Below are 23,302 nucleotides of genomic sequence, written 5' to 3'. Positions count from 1 at the left end.
CAAGTATAGCCACTGGAATGATCCCCGGGGTGAACTTTCTACTTCTCGTCCACTTAAGATTTCTCTTGAAAAGGGCCAGTGAGGTGCTCTGCTTGACATGTATAAGAAGTTATTCCAGAGCACGGGCAGTCTTCTGGGTTATGAACCTGTCCCTCCAGCATGTTCTGTTGATAGTGGTATTAAGGTTGAGGTCCCTGGAGCGTGTGGTGCGGAGGGATTGGGATTTCTTTAGGTGCAACATTTCTAACAGGGCTGGGTCAGACACTGCTTAAGTCAAGCAGAGATTGCCTCTTAATAGACGATATGAGAAGAGAAAAGCTAGAGTTTAGAGTCTGTCCATGTAGGGCATGTTTAAGGCCTAGGATCCTCTTGGTGAAGTACGTCTGTCGCCTTTCCAGCTGTTGCAGGTGTTTAGTGAGGTACATGCCAAATGGGGCATTACACTCTATGACTGGTCTAATGAGGGAAGAGTAGAGAGAGAGGATTACCCCTTTCTTCATGGATACAAAACCCCTAGTAATGAGATGCGCCACATAGGACTTTCTGACCACAGTGGTAATGTGGTAGTCAAAGAGGAGGCTGCTGTCAACCTGTGTCCTTAGATCTCTTATAATACCTTCAGTGGGCTACCATCAATGTGGTAATTAGTGGGAACTGAGTTTTTCCCAAAGGGAATGACAACGCATTTTTTGGCATTAAGCTTAAGGCCATGGTTTCAACACCAGTCACTGCTCTTAGTGAGGCCTCTCTGTAGATGTTTACATAACTTGGGGAGTTAATAATGGCTCTCAGCTTGCAATCGTCAGCAAACATGGTCTGCTGGAGTCCCTCCATGTTGGCCCGGACTTCTGATAAGTAGATGCCAAACAGGAGAGGACCCAGGACCGATCCCTGTGGGACTCCACTCATGACTGGTCAGCAGTCTGACTTGCAGTCCGCTACTTTCACACTGAGTGTTCTGTGAGACAATTTGCAACCCACCTAGTGATATAGGGGTTGATGAATAGTTTGGTGAGTATCAACAATTCCCGAGTGGGGAATGGTATCAAAGGCCTTGGTCAGACAGAGGTAGGCTGTATGAACTGCCTTGCCCTCATTCACAGCCTTGGTGACTGACTCAAAGTCAACCAGGTTGAGCAGGCATGAACTACCCTTTACAAAACCAAATTGTGTGGTATCCAGAGTTTGGAGATTCCCTATATCCTTGTTAAATGGGTCCATGATTATGCGCTCCATAGCCTTGCATATCAGAATAGTCAGGCTAATGGGGCGATAATTCCCAGGGTCTGTAGTCACTCCCCCTTTATGAAGAGGGATGACTAGCAGTGCACCATTCTGTAGGGGCAAAGGCTGAGGTGACACTGATTGAACAGGGCACAGGTGTGGTGCCAGTTCACTTTGTAGTTCATGTAGAACACAGCTAGGGCTATTGTTGGGTCCCATGGAAGCTGTATTCTTGGCCTTGGACAATGCAGCTTTAACCTGTGCTGCAGTAACGCTGGGTGCCTGGCATTCTTCCAGTATTGTGATTGGTCCTTTAGGAGTAGGGGAGAGAGGGGTAGAGTTGGTACTGAATCTGTCTACCAGTATGTTGGCAATATCTGTTGGCTCAGTATAGGAGATACCATTGTGCAGCAACTCAGAGCAAATCTGGGTATTGCTGTGGAGATTCTTGATATAACTTTAGAAGGCTATGTGGCTGTGTTTAGTGTCTATGGCAATACTGCCTTCATAGTTAACTTTAGAGGTTTTAATGAGGGATCTCAACTTTTTGTTGAGGCTAAAAGGGGAGTTTTTCCAGTCTTGGGACTTCACCTTTTTTCTGCAACAGTTTCTTCCTTCTGTTGTAGAGTTTTGTTAATGGTAGAGGACCACCAGATTGGCTTCTTTTTTTCAGAAACATTACAAACTGCTAGTTGAAAAATTAGTGAAAAGCACCCAGAGAAGGTAAATGGCAGCTCTCCTGAGATCACACAGCTAGATTTGTCCCCACAAATGACTCCAATTATATAACTAACACCTTGTGTTTAAAAACAATATAGGGTGTGCACTCTGCAGATGAAGTAAATCTGAGCAACTTCAGCACTGTACTGAAATAGGTGTTCCATACGAACTTTATTAGTATCAGTACCAATTCTTCCATGGAATAGTCTTAAAATAGGATCTTAGTATCAACAAAACTTTGCTGTTCAAAGTAAATCACAAAAACTAATGAATATAATCCTTGCATCATATTTAACATACTGATTAGAATTTCTTACAAGTCCTTGGAACAAAAGATTAAAACATGTTAACAAGTGAAATATACAAACAGTTGTCTGTACATAAAAGCATTACCCTGAAATCATCCATGGTTACAGCAAGGGAGTTCATAACTTCTGCGTCAATGGTTTCATCTTCCAAATCAATGAGGTCCATCTTCTTTCTAATGGCCTGGAGAGCAGCTTCAGAGCACAGAGCTGCAAGATCAGCACCAACATGGCCATGGGTTTCATTTGCTACCTGAATGAAGAAAAATGTAAATTCAACAAGATTTTACTACTGGATACAGAATGGAACTCAGAAGTTAGCACTGTAACTTCCAAAGGGCGGAGCCCAGGCCTTTTGATAAAATCAAATTATGTCCTCACATGTCAAACAAATTTTCATATCTCTGTAACCATAGTGATAACGAAAGCACTATTAATGGCAAACCAGCACAAACTATTTTTATAGTGGTAATATTCTTTAGGTTCTAGGGCTTAAACCAAAATTTTTAAGTCACATTATAACATGAATTATTACATTTGCAATATTTTGTAAACACCTGACAATATCTCAACAACCACACAGTTGCACACAATGGCAGCAGCATTTTATTCATCTAGCTGAGAGCTTTAATATGAGGCTAAGGAGTTCTGTGTTACTTGTCTGCGATATTTAAAAAAGTTTAAAAATTATATCTAAATCATAAAACAGTTAATATCTACTTACCTACACTAGACAAAGATCAAATATTAATGCAGTTGAGTTTGTCATTGTGTAAGCTTTAAGATGAAAACTTTTAAAACCTTGTACATGGTATAGTTTTGGAATTATTTATCCAAATATGAAGAAATACTCTGGGCCTAGAGATGTCAGTAGGAGTTAACTGCAGATGCACCTGGAGTCGTCACTCAGATGTAATGAGTTAAGATTATATCTCATACCCTGACAGTGTTTTGCTATTTTTCATAAGCAAGCCATCAACTGTACAGAAAGTACAGTTGTTTGTGTCTTTCGGCTTTGCCCGGTAAGGGGTCGCCACAGCGGAACTCTGGTCTGCTAATGATTGGTTGTTGATTTTTACGTGCTGAGTTACCAGCCCTGACGCACAACCTTCAATGAAGGTACGCCCATTCACGCATGTCTCCACGCAGAAGACGCTCTAGCTGAGAATCGAACCGGACAGCGTCTTACTGTGAGGCGACAACGCTACCGCAGTAGCGTCACCGTGGAAAGTACAGGTGTGTACACTTAACATAAATGTAGATGTTAGAGTGTATTCACTGCTGCAGTCCTAACATATGGGTTATCCAGCTCCCAGTAGCCGTCAGTCGGCCCAAATACCAGAGTCCTCGGTATATGACGTCTGGTGTAAAACTGATGTCAGAACGTCAGGTATAAAAAGGAGACAGCCGACGCCATTTCCTCAATTTTTCTTGCCTTAACTGTCAGGAGCCCACAAAAAAAGGCTAATCCAGGAAGGAAACATGCTGGAAACATGCCATCCAAAAAATAAAATCTAGTCTGTGCCTTAGGAAAAAAGGGGGAATGGAGGGTGGGAAACAAGGACTGCAACAGTGAATACACTGACATCTACATTTATGGTAAGTGTACACAACTGTACTAGGTTCATGTTTCACTGTTGCAGTCCTAACATATGGGCTGATTCCCAAAGCCCAGGAAAAAACAAAGGTGGGAGGAAGAATCACAGATTAAGGGTTGGTAAGGAGGCCTTGCAAAATTGCAGAGGCAAAACCAGCCCTGGATTTAGAAAACAAAGGTAGATTGTAATGCTTTGTGAAAGTATGGACAGAAGACCAAGTAGCTGCTTCTAGAATGTCCTTAGTAGGCACACCTCTCAAAAAAGCTGCAGAGGTAGAGGCTGCTCTTGTAGAATGGGTCCTAATACCCTGAGGGGGAACCTTCCCATGCTGCAGGTAACAAAAGTGAATACAATGAGCAATCCATTTGGAGATGGTTTGTTTCAAAATAGCTTTACCCTGAGCCCCAGAAACAAAACTAACCAACTGCTCAGACCTCCGAAAGGGTTTAGTTCTGTTTTAAGTAAAATCTCAGCTGTCTATGCACATCAGGAGAGTGCAGAATCCTTCCCCCTTTATTGAAAAAGGAAGGCAAATGAATAGACTAGTCAAGGGTCAGACTGGAAACCACCTTAGGCATAAAGGAGGGGTTAGTTTTTAGAGAAACCCGATCTGTATGAAAAATAATGAAAGGTTCTAGTGCCATTAAGGCTTGCAGCTCCGAAACCCTTCTAGCAGAAGTAATAGCCAAAAGAAAAAGCAGTCTTCCAGGAGAGAAACTTTAAATCTGCATAGGCATCTGCTTCAAAGGGAGGTAGAATAAGCTTCTCCAGGACAAAATTAAGATCCCAAGCAGGAGGAGCAGCTCTTCTGGGAGGTCTAAGATTGCTAGCTACCCTCAGGAACGGTTTCATCAAGGAGTGAGAAAAAAAATGGGTTGCTCAAAAGAACAATAAGCAGAAATTGCTGAAGCATGAATTCTGACTGAAGGAAAGGAAAGTCCACCATTAAGCAAGCCTGCTAAATAATCAAGAATGAGGGAAAGAGAAGGATGAGAAGAGTCTTCTCCTTTAGCCTGCATCCAAGAGCAAAATCTCTTCCATTTATCTCCATAAGATTTTCTGGTGCTAAGTCTCCTGGCCTCATGAAGAACTTCAACCACCTGCTGGGAAAGATTTAAAGTATTAGCCAGACAGTTAAATGCGGAGTTTGAAGAGGAGGATTAAGAAACTTCCCCCCTTCCTGAACCAACAGATTTGGTACCAGGGAAAGACGCCAAGGCTGAGCTTGGGAAAGGCTGCGAAGAAGGGGATACCAATGCTGCCTGGGCCAGTCTCGTGCTATAATAGCCTTTGTTTTTTTGTCCCTTATCTTTAGCAGCACTCTGGGGAAAAAGAGGCAGAGGAGGGAAGGCATAAATTGAGAGTTGTCCCCATGGGAAAGAAAGCGTCCACTCTCCAAGCTTTGTTGTGAAACTCCCTGGTGCAGAAGGTTCGAAGGAGATTACTGGTGTGAGAAAATCCACTTGTGGAGTGCCCCAATGCTGAATGATGCGATGGAAGATGATCTTGCTCAGTTGCACTCGTGAGGATCCAGAACATGTCTGCTCAATTGATCCGCCAAGGAGTTTAGCCTCCCTGGAAGATACTGGGCTATTAGATGTATGCCTATAGAAGCTTCTAAGGACCATAGTCTCATTCTGTGTCTGCACAAGGGATAAGAGTGCGTCCCCCCCCATTTGTTGATGTACCACATGACTGTGGTATTGTCTGTCCTGATCAGAAGAGTCCCGGGGGTTAGAGTAGGTCCTTGAAAGCCAGCAAGGCCTGCTGCACTGCCATGAATTCTTTCAAGTTTATGGGCACATGAATCTGCTGAGTGCTCCAAGTCTCCTGTATGCCCCTGCCTTCCAGATGTGCTCCCCATGCATAATTTGAGGTGTCTGTGGTGAGAGTCTGGCTGGCAGGTGGTGGAAGGAAAGGCATACCTTTGTTCTGAGAATATGCTGTCACCCACAAAACTCCATTTGTAGACAGGGAATTAGAGGAAGAATCAAGTCCAAGTCCTGTGTGTTTTGACACCAAAGGTTTGAGGTACCACTTAAGTTCTCATATGCAGCCATGCATATGGGATCATCAGAATACATGAAGCCATGAACCCCAGTGCTTGCAGGAATTGCCTTGCAGAGAGCTGGGTCATGCTTGCCAAGTTCTTGAAGTAAGCCGAAAGATATTGTTTCTCGAGGGAGGAATACCATCTGGGTGGCTGTATTCAGGCTCACTCCCAGGAAAACAAATGCCCCTTGTAGGAACCAATGTTGACTTATTTTCGCTGAGTGTGTAACCCAAAGAGTTAAGAACGTTCTTCACAAAGTCCAAATCCTTTTTTTAGTTGTTCTGGGGAGTTTGCTTGAATGAGAGTCTTCCAGGTAAGGATAAATTTGAATGTTTCTCTGCCTTCAAAAAAAGCAATGACTGGCGCCAGGCATTTCGTGAAAACTCTAGCAGTAGATAAGCCAAAGGGCAGTGCAGAGAATTGGAAGTGTTGCTCCCCAGCCCTGAAACTAAGGAACTGCCTGCAACTTTCCCTTATTGGGATGTGCAGATAAGCCTCCTTGAGATCCAAAGTTACCAGCCATGAATCCTTGTCCAGCATTGGCAGTAACTGTTGAAGAATGAGCATCTTAAACTTGGGAATCACCAGAAAAGTGTTCAGAATAGACAGATCCAGAATAGGGCACCAGGTGCCCCCTTTTTTGGGTACCAGAAAAAGTCTTGAATAAAAACCTAGGCCTGCCTGAGCTGCAGGAACTGGCTCTATAGCACCCATAGTTAGTAGAGAAGAAATTTGATTTTCTACCTCTGCCCTGAGAGTTCTGGGCATGTCTGGGTACCCTTTTAGAACAGGGAATGTGTGAAAATAAAACTTGTAACCTTGACTTACTATACTGAGCACCCATTTGTCTGCGATGGTAGACCATACCTCTGCGAACCTGGTAAATCCCCACCCCCAAAGGAAGCCCTGGGCCCGCGAGGTAGGCACAAGAAGGCTGGAGTCATTGAGAATGCTTGCTTTGGGAAGCTGGCTTAGAACTTCCTGATTTAGAATAATGCCATTGTTTAGCCTTTTGAAGGGCAGAAGCTTGCCCTCAGGAAGATCTGAAACCCCTAGGCCTAAGGGCGACCCTGCTTGCCAGGACCAGGGAAAGACCAATTCTTGGAAAGATAATGCTTAGTAAACTGAGGCTGAACCTGAAGGAAATCTACCAGCTTGCATAGATTTCACCCTATCCTACAACTTCTTCAGTACCTCCTCAGCATTGTTACCAAAAAGGTTGTCTTTGTGCAAAGGAACATCCAGCAATTTAGATTTAACAGGTTCAGAAAGAGGCTGTTCCCTAAGCCAAGCATGCCTTCTAATAATGGAACCAGTGGCTACTGCTCTGCAGGAAGCCTCCAAGGTGCCAAAACCACAATGTAGTGAATGCTTATTAACTAGAAAGGCAGAACTTAGTAAATCTTGCAAGTCTTTGTTCTCCGACATGGAAGGAACATCCAAGTTTAGCCTTAGCCTACAAAGTATGCCGATGATACTTAAGCATGTGAAAAAGAAATTTACAGATCTAATGGCAAGAGTTGCGGAAGTACAGACTTTTTACCCAATTGTCCAAGGCCGTAGAATCAGAAGTTGCAGGGTTTTTTTTTTTTTAGCAATAGCCTTAACACCCTTGGGGCCTTGAGAAATCTCAGGATCAGCAGTAGGATTTTTGAAAAGAAATTTATGAAAATCAGGAACCTTATTATACCTATCAGGTTTTCTAGGGGCAGGAGGAACAGATTCAGGATTTAAAGAATTTTCCATGAAAACATCATCCACAACTTCCAAAACTGGAGGTATAGCCAGAAGGTTATTGCTGTGGCAAATCCAAAAATTCCCTGATTCTTTTCTTAAACTGAGGAAAATCCTGACTTTCCCATTTAAAGTGCTCCCTAAGAGTATTCAAAGTATCCTCAAAGGAAATATCTTCTGGAGTGGAGGTAGAAGGGATAGAGTCTTCAGCATCAGAATCCTCAAAGCCAGAAAAAAGCTGAGAATTTCCTTCTTCACCAGCAGAAATACTGGAAACCTCAGAATCTGAGACAGACAAAAGATCAGGAGACAATTCCCTAGCCCTCTTGGAAGGGGGAGGGGGGGTTGAGAGCCCCTAATAGGGGAAAGATGATTAACCATCTTTACCAACTGGAACTGAGGCAAAGGAGGAGAGACCGATGCCTGCTTGTGAGTAGACTTGCGGCTGGAAGGTTTGCTTGTAATCCAGAGGGACTCGAGACACCTAGCAACTGCAGGTCTGAATTAAAGTAGCCGGTCTGGCTCTGGTCTCATGTTGAAAAGAGGCGTCAGAAGCCGGTGCCTGCATAGCGGCTCCGGACTCATCTGAGGCGGCAACAGGCGGAGAATCTGAAGACGAAATAACAGCCTGCAGCATGGAGGACTCCGTAAAGGTCTCAGCAGAGGCCTGCGGTTGAAAAACCTGCAGACTGCAGGGGCTGCAAAAGCGCCTCACTGACTACCGCTGGGCTGACTACCAATTTCACTGGTGCGTGGTCAGCAGATATAACCTTAGGCCTGTCACTGTTCTTGTCCTTGCGTTTCCTAGGTACATCGGAAGTCGGGAGACCAGAAGACGTCATACCAACGAACTTAGGCCAAATTCCAAAATGCTTACACAAAATCTTAGCTCTACGGCATATGGTACTCGGGTTGAAGGAAGCACAGAGATCACAATTAGGGACGTCGTGTTCAAGGCCCAAACAAGTTATTACAATAGGAATGAAAACCACTGTGCGGAATCAGTTTTCCACAGGCAAGACCATTAACTTTATCTGACATTCGTTAAAGCATGAAAAGAGGGCCCCCAACAGGGTACTTATTTGAGGGCGTCTTCAACTTGGTAGTCGGAATGCAAAAAGATGATAAACGGCCGACCAGCACTAGTGCGAATTGCATCTGCTTCGGGCTCCGCAGCAAGAAAGATTGAGGAAATGGCGCCGGCTGCCTCCTTTTATACCGTGCATTCTGACAGTTTTACAGCCGACGGCAGTAGTCATATCGATGACTGGTATTCGGGCCGACTGAGGGCTACCAGGAGCCAGATAACCAAAGTTAGGACTGCAACAGTGAAACAAGAAGAACATCTACATCTTACCAGTTTAAATTCCTGCTTACATATTTTTTGTTAAGTTTAAAACTCCACCAAAGAACAGGAATACCACTTAGATTAAATATCAATAGGACCGCAACCAGAAAACGTCACACTGTACTCAAGCTACATGCTGGAACCCCAACTCACCGATTTAAAGATGTATACATCTCTTCAAAGGCTACTTGTACACCCTTAATAAATGCATACATATGTCCTACCGATTACTGTTGCAGTATTCCAAACTGTTGGAATATCTTGCCAAATACCCTGGATGTCACGCCATGGTACCAACAACAAAATCTTTCAGAGCCATACGTCCGACTTAAGACCTAAGCCCGCAAGTGTTAAGGGTACATAAGCAGATGTACGAGCATAAATCCTCAGACTATCTCCAAATCAGTAAGCCAGATACAAAATTAAATTGGTCAGCTAAGAGGGGGAAAGAGCAAAAATGTGATTCCCCCCAAGCCCATGAAGAGGAAAAAAACTGAAAAAGGGGAATGAGTACTGCAACACTGATGACTGACAAATTGTTAAGGAAAGTTTATATACAACTGTACTACATCCTTCCCTAGATCACGTCTGCAGTATTCCAAGTTGTTGGTTGACTCCCAAAACTTAAGGGATGTAATTGGTAGATGACAGCTAGAACTGTTTAGCAAACCAGAGAATACTCACCTGGCAAAGGTTGCTCTGGATTCAGAAAAGCCATTCACTATGTTTGATGAAGGTATGCAGGAAAGATTAAAGAGCTGTTTCTAAAACTGCTCTGGCATCAAATCCCCTTGTAAAAAGCTCCCGATGAGGTGACTGCTTTAAGTTGAATAGGCCTTTGCTGGAGAGGGTAATGATCTACCCATGTAGAATGTAGCAAAAGTAAATGGACCTGGAAATCCTGTTAGCAACAGCTTGCTTTGCATCAGCTTGTTTTGAAACTGGGTTTCCTAACCTAGCAACGTGGAAAGAGAAACAAGCGAGTCAGACTTGCAAATATATTTGATCATTTACCCAAGCAGAATCAGACACGTTTATACACAAAGGACTGTAGAATTTTCTCCCCCTTTTGTGCATTAAGGAAGAAAGTGGGCAGACAGAGGCACAGGTAATTTACCACTTTTGGCATGGAGGAAATGGCCCTAAACCGTCCTTATAAGGACAGGGATCGTCATAAGGACATGTAGTTTGCAGACTCGTATGGCAGAAAGTGACAGCTATCAGAAAAAAGAATAGTTGCGCAAAATCTTACCATAATGATGGATGCCATCCTCTTCTCTGTTGCAGTAGTCTTAACATGAGGGAGAAAGTCTTTCACTACTGTAGAGTTCGTGGTATGTCACACATAGGCTGTGACCATACGTCAGCCATAATAGTAACGTATGCACACACCTACCTCAGAACTAAATGTCCAGGAGTAATGCCAGCCTAAGAAAGGTAGAGTACGACTACCCAAGGAAAAGAACCAAACCACCAGGGGTGAGGAGGGAGGAACTGGAATATGGCAGAGAAGAGGAGGACATTATCATTATGGTAAGATTTTACACAGCTATTCTACATCCTATTCACCTGCTGTAGTATTCTTAACAAGGGTGAGTGTACAAAAGCTCACGAGAAGGATGAAGCAGCAGTTGAGGTCTCCAAAAAGCCATGGAGTATGGCTCTGGCAAACTCTGCCCTAAACTTAGAAATGCCATCCAATTTGTATGTTTAGTGAAGGTATGCACAGAAGTCTATGTAGCCGCTTCAAGAATAAAAATAATTGTGTAAAATCTTACTATAATCATAGAAGTCCTCCTCCTCTACATGTTGCAGTATCCATAACATGAGGAAATCTAACTCCAGGCTACACATACTTCCAGCAGTTATACCAAAGTTAAAATGCTATTGCGAAGGTACGTGCGATGGCCCACATCACATAGCATACAGTCATAAATGGACACTGGTTAAGAAGCGGACGTCAGCACACACCCAACTCAAATGAATGCCACGAAGCGCTAGCCTGAAGTTAGTGAGCATCTAGAAGTCAGGCAGGTATCAGGGGAAGGCAGGGAGGGAAACTATACAAGAAAAAAACATCTATGGTTATGGTAAGATTTTACACAACTATTCTATGCCCTTCTATTCATATGCTGCAGTATCCACAACATGAGGGGGAATGCCAAAGCTCATGCAGAAGATTGACTGGTAGGAGGAGCAGAGACATTTTCTACAAATCCATGCAGAATAGCCTTGGCAAATCTTGCTCTGGACCTGGAGATGATATCCAATTTGTAGTGTTTGGTGAAAGCATGAAAAGAGCAGTGTAGCTGTCTCCAAACCTTTATAGAAAGCCCCAGTAGACGTCACCACTCTAGCAGAGTGTTCGTTAACTGGAGAAGGAAAATCCAACTCATTTGTGGTGTAACAAAATTAATGGCTTTAGAAATCAATCAGGAAATAGTTTGCTAGGAAACAGGGTGTCCCAGGGCTATTGGGTGATGGGAAATAAAAAGCTCATCAGACTTACGGATGGGTCTTTTACAAGTAGTATCTGAGCTGTCTGTGCACATCTAAAGTGTGAAGGATCCTTTCACTAGAGGATTGGAGATGGGAAGTAGGTAGGGAGCTTGACAGCCTGATTCAGTGATAGCAAATTCACTACCTTGGGCAAGAAAAATGGGTTGGTACAAAGGGATACACTGTCCCAATGGTAAACTGTGAAAGGAGATGATGCCATGAGGGCGTGAAGTTCAGAAACACTTCTGGCTGAGAGAAGAGGCCTCAGATGGTGCAAAAGTAGTTGAGGTAAGCTTTTCAACACAAAGTTGAGATCCCATGGAGGAGGAATGGGTTTCCTTGGGGGGTCTAATGTGCAGACCTTTCAGGAAAGTACAGTTGTGTACACTTACCATAAATGTAGATGTTCAAGTGTATTCACTGCTGCAGTCATTACATTTGGGTAATCTGCTGGCAGGTTGCCCTCAATCGGCCTGAATAACAAAGTCTTGGGTCCTGTGTTGGTTGCTGTCTCCTCTTCCATGACATCAGGTCATCAGGGGTATAAAGCATGCAGCCGACGCCATTTTATTCAGTTTTTCTTGCCCTAGATATCAGGTGCCCCCCCAAATGGGGAGCAAAAAAATAAAAAAAAAAAATATATATATATATATATATATATATATATATATATATATATATATAAATAAACAGTAAATATATAAATGCATTTTTAGAAACAAACTTTACCTTCAACTAAAAGCAAACACACTACAAAGGCTTTTGAGTATAGTAATGGGAAAAAAAAGGTATAGAATGGGGGATGGCGGGTGGGTAACCTGGACTGCAACAGTCAATACACTCTAACATATACATTTATGGTATGTGTACACAACTGTACTATGTTCTTCATGTTTCACTGTTGCAGTCATTACATTTGGGTAGAATCCCAAAGCTATGGATGGGAGGATGGAACTAAACAGCATTAGGAGCAGTTATAAGGCCCTGCGGGACTGCAGTGGCAAAGCCTGCCCTGGATTTGGAGAAGATAGGTAAATGATGATGTTTTGTAAAGGTATGAACAGAGCTCCAAGTAGCAGCTTCTAGAATCTCTTTGGTTGGGACCCCTCTGAGAAAAGCAGTTGAATTAGAGGCAGCCCTGGTGGAATGTAATCTGATCCCCTTGGGCACAGGTTTAAAATGGTGCAAATAGCAGAAACGAATGCAGTGGCTTATCCATTTAGAAACAGTCTGCTTTGATACAGCCTTCCCCTCTGATCCTGCAGCAAATGCTACCAGTAGTTCCTCAGACTTTCTTAGAGATTTGGTCCTGTTTAAGTAGAATCTTAGTTGTCTGTGTATATCCAGTGAATGCAGAATCCGCTCCTTGTTCTGCGGATTTGGGTAAAATGTTGGCAGGTGAATGGTCTGGTTAAGAGCCATACTGGATACCACCTTAGGCATATAAAAGGAGGATTGGCCCTGAGGGACACCCTGTCCGGGTGAAATATAATGAAAGGCTCCAATGCCATGAGAGCCTGTAGTTCTGAAGCCATTCTTGCTGAAGTGACTGCCAAAAGAAAAGCTGTTTTCCAAGACAGAATTTTTATATCTGCTGTAGCTGCTGGTTCAAAAGGAGGCAGGGTGAGTTTTTCCAGCACAAAATCGAGGTCCCATGCAGGAGTTGGTGCTCTTCTGGGAGGGCTTAAAATTTTGGCCCCTCTAAGACACTGTTTAAGCAGTGGATGAGAAAAGAGGGGAGGCTCTGTGTTGTAATGAGCAGAGATGGCAGAAACATGGATTTTTATTGAAGAAAAAGATAGGCCCTTGTCAAGCATCGCAGTTAAATATTGTAAAATCTGAGGAATATTGGGTTTTGCTGTGTCTATTCCTTGTGCTTGGTTCCAAGCACAAAATCTCTTCCATTTATCAGCATAAGATTTTCTAGTACTAGGCCTTCTGGCTTCCAAAATAACATCCATCACAAATTTACAGAGAGGTGTGGTTTGAATAATTAGCTGATTAGCCATGCTGCAGGATTCAGAGTTTGGAGCAGAGTGTGCAGAATTTGATAGTTCTGCTGAGACAGTAGATGAGGTATTTGAGGCAAGTACCATGGAGGAAGATGAGACGTGTTCTTTAGAAGCAGGTACCAGTGCTGGCGAGGCCAGATGGAGCAATTAGGATCATTTTTGGTTTTTCCTGTCTGACTTTTAGTAAGACCTTGGAGAAAAGAGGCAGTGGGGGAAAGGCATAGACTGAGGTTTTTTCAGCTGAAGGATAGGAGCATCTACTTTCCATGCTTTGTGATGGGCTCTTGTGCAGAATTTGTCCAACTGATAATTTTGGGGAGAGGCAAATAGATCTATGTCTGAGCTCTCGCATTTCTGTGTTAAGATGCTGAAGATTTGTGGATCCAGTTACCATTTGTGTGTGTCCATAAGATTTATGCTTAGGTAGTCTGCCTGAGTATTTTTCTTTCCTGGCAGGAATTGAGCTTGGAGATGTATTTGGTAAGTCAAGGCTGTGTTCCACAAGGCCATGGCTAGTCTGCAAAGGGGGTAGGAATGTGTACACCTCTGCTCATGTACCACATAACTGTGGTGTTGTCCACCTTTCAGTAGCTGCCCTGGATGAAGCAAATCCTTGAAGGCTGTCAGAACATTCTGAACAGCTAGCATTTCTTTCTGGTTCATATGTAGATGCATTTGGTTTGGGCTCCATTTGCCCTGAATGCATCTCCCTGCCAGTCGGGCCCCCCAAGCATAGTCTTGATGCATCTGTTAGGGTTTGGGTGGAAGGGGGTAAAGTGAATGACAGTCCCTTGTTTTGGTGACATGTCTCTGCCCACCAAAGAAACTCCTGTTGTAGGCAGGGAATGAGAGGAATCATTTCTAGGCTGTGACTATGTTTACTCCATAAACTTTTTAGGTACCATTAAAGTTTCCTCATATGCAGTCTTGCATGTGGAATTAGTAGAATGCAGGATGCCATGAACCCCAAAGCCTGCAGAATTTGTGTTGCAGATAACTGGGTTCTTGTTGCCATTTGTTTGAAGTATGTTGTCAGTTGCCTTTGTCTGGCATGAGGTAAGCCATCTGGGCAGTTGTATTCAAGCTTGCACCCAGTAATGTAATTATTTGAGGGGGTACCAGCTGATTTCATTTATGGTGTACTCTAGGCATGCTAGAAGCCTTTTTACAAACGCCAGATATTGAAGTGTGTCCTTGTCGTCTGCTTCAATGAGACAATCGTCAAGATAAGGATAAATTTGAATGCTTTTGTCTACAGAATGCAATTACTGGTACCAGGCACTTTGTAAAGACCCTGGGTGCAGTAGATAAGCCAAAGGGCAGTGCAGAGAATTGGTAATGCAAAAAACCTGCTTTGAAGCGGAGGTATCTTCGGCTGCATGATTCCCTTATTGGGATATGCAGGTATGCCTCAAGTCTAGAGTTACTAACCAAGCATTCTTGCCTAGCATAGGCAGTAGCTGTTGTAAAGTCAGCATTTTGAATTTTGGAATGTCCAGGAATGATTTCAGAATCGATAAGTCTAGTATTGGACGCCATGAATTGTATTTTCTGGGTACCAGGAAAAGTCTTGAATAAAAACCTTAACCTTTTCCTTTTCTGGTACCAGTTGAATAGCCCCCATATCCATGACTTGTTTCTGGGCCTCTGCCCACTGATTTTTTGGCAGATCCGGCCATCCATTTGAAATTGGCAAAGTATGGAAATTAAATCTGTACCCCTGGGATACTATGTTTAATAGCCACTTGTCCTGGGTAATTAACTGCCAATTTTGAGCATGAAGTGTTAGTTTTCCCAAGGGGGCTGCCAAAAGATAAGTGCTTGGTGATGGTAGAGGAAAGTCATTGAGACTGCTTACTGTAGGGCTGTGCATTTCCTCCAGATTTGGAGGTGGAGCACCCCATTGCTTTGACCTGCAAGAACCCTGTGATTGATATCTGGAGCCTTTTGAGCACCTGGATTTGCCCTGATTGGCTGTTGGACACAGGAAAGGACCAATTTTTAGTACGCCAGTGTCTACTGAACCTGGGTGGCTGCACTTGCAAGAAATAATTTACAGTTTGCATAGATTTAGCTTAGTCTTCCATTTTCTTTAAAACCTCTTCTGCCTTATTACCAAACAAGAGTATCATGCTGCAAAGGGGCATCCAACAAATTTAGCTTTAACATGATCAGGCAGATTTTGCTCCTTGAGACAGGCATGCCTTCTAATCACAGATCCAGTAACGACGGCCCTACAAGAGGCCTCCAAGGAATCAAAACCACATTGCAAAGTATGCTTTCCAACCTGTTCTGCTGAATGCAATAAATCCTGTAACTCTTTTCCACACAATCAGAAATAATCATTTTCTGTTTCAGTAAGCCCATAACATGCTGTTGATATTTAAGAACATGAAACTGGCAGTTTAAAGCCCTGATTGCCAAGGTTGCAGACGTATAAACCTTCTAACCCCATCTATCCAGTGCCCTGGAATCTATCAGAAGGGGTAGGATTTTTGGTTGTAGAAGCCTTTACACCCTTGGAACCCCGACAGTCTCAGTATCAGCAGCAGGATTTTTTAAAATAAATTTGTGGGAGTCAGGAACCCTGTGATATCTGTCTGGCTTACTAGGAACTGAAGGCAGGGAATCAGGAGCCATGCTTGATTCCGAGAACACATCAGCAATGTCTAATACACGAGGTATTGCCAAAGGTCTAAGCTGAGGAAGGAGGAAATCCCTAAGCCTCTTTTTTGATTCAGAGAAGTCCTGACTCTCCCACTGAAAATGTTCTCTTAAAGTATAAAAAGTTTCTCCAAAAGAGTAATTCTCAGGAGGAGATGCAGATGGGATGGATTCCTCTGCATCAGAATCCTCATAGGGCGGAATAGAAAATTCCTGATCATTACATCAGAACAGGAATCAGAAGAAATGGAAACCTGATCTGCAGATTCATAATCAATGCCTTGCCTAGGCCTCTTAGCAGGGGGGGGGGGGGTTTGGGAACCCCCGATCAAGGTAATTAAATACTCAGCCATTTTGATAATCTGTTTTTTAGGCATAGGGGTCGGAGCACGTGGCTCATGCATAGTTTTTTTTAGACAAAAGTTTTTGACCTTGTTTTTGCTGCTGGCGTCGGTTTAATATAAAAATGGCGAGGTCTGAAAACACCCTCAGAAGCCGGTGCCTGTTCAGCGGCTCCGGACCCATCTAAGGGAGAGACATCTGCGGGTTCAATACTCTGAGAATCTTGCGGCATACCTAACTCCGAATGGGTCTCTGTAGAGGCCTGCGACTCAAATGTAGCGGGTATCAGGGGCTGTGAAAGCACCTCACTGAGTACCGGTGACTGGCTTAGGAGAAGCATAGTAGTCAGTTTTGGACCTAGACTGTCTGTCTTTCTTTGCGTTTTTTGTGAACTCCGGTAGTCGGACTGCTAACAGACTTCATTTCAGGATAGTTAAATCTTGAACCAAAATATTCAGAAGCAAAAATATACAGGCGCTTAATAGTGCGTTGGTTAAATTTAGCACAAAACTGACAGCAAGGCATGCTGTGATCAGGGCCTAGGCAAGGAATACAGTACAAATGAAAATCCTTATGAGGTATTTGCTTCCCACAAGTAATGCAATTATTAACTTTTACTGACATCGGTAAGGAGGAAGAAAAACTTTCCCAAACAGTGTACTTCGCTTTAGTTTGAAGACTTCGGTTCTGAAACTCTAATACGAAAATTTCAGGAGTCTGCCAACCGGCACTTGCGAACTGCTTTTGCTTCGGGCACCGCGCGGCAAGAAAGACTGAATAAAATGTCGTTGGCTGCATGTTTTATACCCCTGACTACCTGACGTTATAGAAGAGGAAAAGTACAGTTGTGTACACCTACCATAAATGTAGATGTTAGAGTGTCTTCACTGTTGCAGTCATAACTGTAGGGTGCTCCTGCCGGCAGGCAGCCCGAGGTCGGCCAGAATCACAAAGTCTGGGTCCGGCGTCGGCTGTACAAGCTAGTACCCTGACGTCAGTACGCTTTGGTACATAGCCCTCAGCAGACGCCATCTTCTCCAGCCTTTCTTGCCCTAGATGTCAGAAGTCCCCAACAAAACAAAAATGAATCCAACAAGGAAACACAAATACACCACAAAAAAGGGAGAAAAAAAGAGGGGATAGGAGGGAGGGAAATCCCGACTGCAACAGTGAAGACACTCGAACATCTACATTTATGGTAGGTGTACACAACTGTACTATGTTCTTCGTGTTTCACTGTTGCAGTCATAACTGTAGGGTGGAATCCCAAAGCAGTGTAAAAGGGGAGGAGGCTTTAGATAGAAGGGGAGGTAAGAATACCCTGCAAAACAGCAGAGGCAAAGCCTGCCCTGGTCTTAGAAAACAGAGGGAGATTGTAGTGCTTGGAAAAAGTATGCACAGAACTCCAAGTGGCAGCTTCCAAGATATCCTTGGTAGGGGCTCCTCTGAGGAAAGCTGTAGAAGTGGCAGCTGCTCTAGTAGAATGACTTCTAATGGTACCTGGAAACTGTTTCCCATGATGAGTGTAACAAAATCTGATTCCATAAGCAATCCATTTGGAAATAGTTTGTTTAGAAATAGGTTTTCCAAGAGAACTGGAGGCAAAAGAAACAAACAATTGATTAGACTTTCTGAATTCTTTAGTCTTGTCCAGGTAAAAATGTAACTGTCTGTGCACATCTAATGAATGCAAAATCCTTTCCCCTTTATTTTGAGGATTTGGAAAGAAAGTAGGAAGGTGAATTGTCCAATTCAAAGCCACTTTCGAAATCACCTTAGGCATGAAAGTAGGATTGGTCCTCAAGGATACTCTGTCCTGATGGAAAATAAGGTATGGTTCCACAGCCATGAGAGCTTGCAACTCTGAGACCCTTCTGGCAGAGGTCAATGCTAATAAAAGAACAGTTTTCCAAGATAAAAACTTAATATCTGAAGATGCAGCAGGCTCAAAAGGAGGCAAAGTAAGTTTTTCTAAAACATAATTAAGATCCCAGGCAGGGACAGGAGGGGTCCTGGGAGGCCGCAAATTTTTAGCCCCTCTCAAGAATTGCTTCACCAAAGGATGAGAAAAAACAGGAGGACCAGAACGGAAATGAGCAGAAATAGCAGAAGCATGAATCTTAATGGAAGAAAAGTAAAGTCCTTTGGATAAAAGTTCCGAAAGGTAAAGCAGAATAGAAGAGAGATCAGGTACCAGAGGATCAGAGCCTCGGTCCTGCATCCAAATACAAAACCTCTTCCATTTAGAGGCATAGGATTTCCTAGTGCTAGGCCGTCTAGCTTCCAGAAGAACATCCAAAACTTGTTTGGGAAGACTAGAGGAAATCAAATTCCTTTGAAGAGCCAAGCTGCCAGGCAAAGGGTCTTGAGATTGGAATGTAGTAACTGACCCTGATGCTGGGACAGAAGCGAAGGGTTCAGAGGGAGAATCCAAGGAGGCCCCAAGAACAGGTGCTTTAAAGTTGGATACCAAAACTGTCGAGGCCAATTTGGAGCAATCAAGATGAGGAACTTGGGCTTGTCCTGTTTTATCTTCAGTAATACCCGATGTAATAGAGGAAGAGGAGGGAAGGCATATCCTGAAAGGCTTCTCCAGCTGAAGGACAGGGCATCCACTCTCCAAGCTGTTTTGTGGAAGGACCTGGTACAAAAGCGAGGCAGCTGATGATTGAGATGGGATGCAAACAGATCTATCTGGGGACATCCCCAAACTGCAGTAATCCTGTTGAATAAGTTGGTGTCTAGCATCCATTCGTGAGGATCTGAAATGTTTCTGCTCAGGCTGTCTGCTAAGAGATTCTGTTCCCCTGGAATGAATTGAGCCTGGAGATGTAGATTCAAATTTAGAGCTGTGTCCCATAAAGCCATAGCTAGTCTGCAAAGGGTGCAGAATGAGAACCCCTGCTTGTTGATGTACCACATGACCGTGGTGTTGTCTGTGCGAATTAGCAGAGGCCCTGGTTGCAAAAGGTTCTTGAAGGCTAGAAGGGCATTTTGAACTGCCAACATTTCCTTCAGATTGATGTGCCAGTGAAGATGGTCCTTTGTCCATGTTCCCTGCTGGCAATTGTCTAGAAAGTGTGCTCCCCAGGCATAATCCGAGGCGTCCGTGGTTAGGATTTGAGTAGGTTGAGGTAGACGAAAAGGCTTCCCTTCGTTTAAAGCGCATACCCTGGACCACCAGAGGAACTCCCTCTGAAGGCAGGGGATCAGAGGAATCAGAATATCCAGATCGTGGTAATGCTGTGACCATACACTTTTCAGATACCATTGAAGCTTTCTCATATGAAGCCTTGCGTTTGGAATCAACAGAATGCAGGAAGCCATGTAGCCCAGAGCCTGCAGGAATTTTCTTGCAGTGAGCCGAGATAGAGTTGCCAAGGTGCTGAAAGTAGAAGCCAGCTGAGTTTGTTTTTCTGGAGTGAGGAAGGCCCTTTGTAAGGTTGGATTTAAGAGGGCTCCCAAGAATACCATTTGTTGAGAAGGGATCAAATGTGACTTTGTGTTCACTGAGAATCCCAGTAGGAGGAGAAGACGTTGAACAAAGTCCAGATGTTGAAGTAGAAGATCTTTGCTGTCTACCTGAATAAGGCAGTCGTCCAAATAGGGGTAAATCTGGATCCCCTGAAGTCTGCAGTAAGCCACTACTGGTGCCAGGCACTTGGTAAAGACTCTGGGCAGTAGATAAACCAAAGGGCAGTACAGAGAATTGAAAGTGCCTCGAACCTGCCTTGAACCTGAGGAATTTCCTGCGTTCCTGCCTGATGGGAATGTGTAAGTAGGCTTCCTTTAAGTCCAATGTCACCATCCAGGTCCTGAGAGAGCATTGGAATTAGTTGCTGCAGAGTAAGCATCTTGAATTTTGGAATTTCCAAAAAGGTGTTTAACACAGAATGGTCCAGAATAGGTCTCCATGAGTTTTGTTTTCTTGGAACCAGAAACAGTCTTGAATAAAAACCTTTTCCCATCTCAGAGTGTGGAACAGGCTCTATGGCTCTCATGGCCAGAAGAGCATCCACTTGATTTAAGGCCTCTGACCATTGATGTTTTGGCAGACCTGGCCAACCGTGAGCCCTTGGCAAAGTGTGAAAGTGGAATTTGTAACCCTTTAAAATCACGCCCAATACCCATCTGTCCTGGGTAATATGAGTCCAATTTCTGTAAAAAAGACAGTTTTCCTCCGAGAGGGGCCTCCAGGTGAAGGGGTCCTGTAGCCCAACCGAGAGAGTCATTGAGTTTGCTTTCTTTGAGCTTGGGATCTGTCTTCTCCCCTTCTAGGTGAGGAAGCAGTCCATTGTCTAGATCTGTAAGAGGCCTGACCTTGACCACGACCTCTGGAGCGTCTATATCTTCCCCTTTGAGGCCTGTCAGACGTGGGAAAGGACCAATTTTTTAGAGGGCCAATTCCTGGAAAATCTAGGAGGCTGAACTTGCAAGAAATCTTTCACAGTCTGCATAGACTTTGCCTTTTCTTCCATCTTTTTAATAACTTCCTCAGCCTTGGATCCAAAAAGAACATCATGTTGAACAGGGGCATCTAATAACTTAGCCTTAACCTGTTCAGGTAAACTTTGTTCACGAAGCCAGGCACGTCTCCTGATAACAGTACCAGAGGCTGCAGCCCTGCAAGAAGCATCCAAAGCATCAAAACCACAATGTAAACTATGTTTGTTCACTTGTGCAGTAGCATGCAAGACATCCTGAAGTTCCTTATCCTCTGCACATGAAGGAAGGGAAGCAAGCTTTTGCTTTAAAATAGACAAAAGAAATTGCTGATACTTAAACATATGAAACTGGCAATTTAAAGCCCTTACAGACAGGGTAGCAGAAGTATATGCCTTTTTTCCCCACCTGTCTAAAGCACGAGAATCCTTCTCAGAGGGAATAGGATTTTTAGAAGTAGCAACCTTAGCAGCCTTAGAGCCCTGAGAAATAGTTTCAGGATCCGCAGAAGGGTTTTATAATAAGAATAAATGAGAGTCAGGAACCCTATAAAATCTATCAGGCTTAGAAGGAGCAGGAATCAGGATTCAAATTAGCCTCAGAAAAAGCATCATCTACAATGTCCAAAACAGGAGGGATAGCTAAAGGCCTATGTTGAGGAAGAAGAAGAAATTCCCTAAGCCTCTTCTTGGAAGCAGAATACTCCTGTCCTTCCCAATGAAAATGTTCCCTCATCTCATGCAAGGTTTCCCCAAAACAGAAATCCTCAGGCGGAGAGGCAGAGGGTAAAGAGTCCTCAGCATCCGAATCCTCATAAGGAGGAAAGGAATAGTCCTGATCTGAGGAAGAAACAGAAGATACAGAAGCCTGGTCAGAGGAATCCAGAGAAACATCCCATCGAGGCCTTTTCTCAGGAGGGGGGTGAGAACCCCTAATCATTGTAAGCAAATCTTCAGCCATCTTTAATAATTGCTTCTGTGTCCTGGGAGTAGATTCAGAAGCAGCTTGAGCAGGAACTTTAGACTTAACAGGAGTCTTTGCCTTTGAAATAGTGATGTGAGTAGGCCTGAAAACCCCCTCAGAAGCTGGTACCTGCACAGCGGTTCCGGACCCATCTGAAGGACCGACGTCCGAAGGTCCTGCAGCAGTTAAAATAGTGGGCCTTGATGGCTCCCCATGGGAGTCCGTATCGGCCATCGGTTCAGAAGTGGCGGACGACAGGGGATGCAAAAGCGCCTCACTGACGACAGCCGAACCGGACACTGGCTCCAGCTGCAACGAGTCCTGTTTGGCCCTCGGAGGCCTGTCTTTGTGCTTTTTGAATTCCGGTAGTGTCAGACGACATTCTATAATTGAAGCGTCTGCCAAAATAATTTAAAAGCCCAATCGTACCTGCGCTTGATAGTACGAGAGTTGAACCTGGCACAGAACCGACAACAAGAAACGTCGTGGTCAGGGCCTAAGCAAGGTAGACAGTAAGAGTGGAAATCTTTATGAGGTATTTGTTTCCCACACGTTATACAATTATTAACTTTTTCTGACATCGGAGGAACAAGAAAAAGATTCCCCAACGGGGTACTTAGCTTTGAGAAGAAAAGTAAGAACTTCGGACTGACAACAAAATACGCTGTTCGAAAATAGTCAACCAACGACTTGCGAGCTGCTTTCCACCGCACGGCAAGAAAGACTGGAGAAGATGGCGTCGGCTGAGGGCTATGTACCAAAGCGTACTGACGTCAGGGTACTAGATTGTACAGCCGACGCCGGACCCAGACTTTGAGATTCTGGCCGACCTCGGGCTGCCTGCCGGCAGGAGCACCCTACAGTTATGACTGCAACAGTGAAACACGAAGATCATCAGCAACCGATGCAACACCCAAGACTTCGTTATTCAGGCCGACTGAGGGAAACCTGCCAGCAGATTACCCAAATGTAATGACTGCAACAGTGAAACACGATCAACTTTACTTCTAACATGGATGCCAAGGGAGGAGTTAAAGGTAAACATGCTGAGATGGCACATAATTGTGCCTTGATGGAAGAGTATGCCAGGCAACTTCATCAGTTCACACAGGTAAGACAGAACCACTGGTGGCTCCACATACAGTGATTGTAAACTGTTTAGACACCAGACAGAAAAACTCCTTCATTTGGATAGGATTTTCTAGTAACGGGCTTTCTGGCCTCCAGGAGAACCTGTAGCACATCCTCAGTGTAAAGATGTCTGAAGGGAATCAAAGCCCCGTCAGCCACAGAGTTAGGTTTAGGGTAGACCTTTGAGGGTGTATTAGAGTTCCCTTGCCTGTGCGAGTAGGTCCATCCTGAGGGGTAACTTGTGGCGATTGCCCTTGGCTAGGTGA

At 44.0% G+C, this 23,302-nt stretch overlaps 1 protein-coding gene across 1 annotated transcript in view; it reads right to left on the bottom strand.

Annotated features, from left to right (window-relative positions):
* Nucleotides 1–23,302, bottom strand: part of LOC122806732 (valosin containing protein) — a 1,741,209-nt gene that overhangs the window by 782,281 nt on the left and 935,626 nt on the right. Inside the window, exon 11 of the mRNA XM_044077401.1 lies at nt 2,338–2,502. Coding sequence (XP_043933336.1) covers nt 2,338–2,502 — 165 coding nt within the window. The remainder of the gene's footprint in view (nt 1–2,337; nt 2,503–23,302) is intronic.

Source organism: Protopterus annectens, chromosome 1.part1 (genome assembly GCF_019279795.1).
Source record: "Protopterus annectens isolate FY-2018-M chromosome 1.part1, PAN1.0, whole genome shotgun sequence".
NCBI classification, from domain to species: domain Eukaryota; kingdom Metazoa; phylum Chordata; order Ceratodontiformes; family Protopteridae; genus Protopterus; species Protopterus annectens.
Note: the sequence above shows the minus strand (reverse complement) of the source record. Positions and strands in the feature narration are given on the sequence as shown.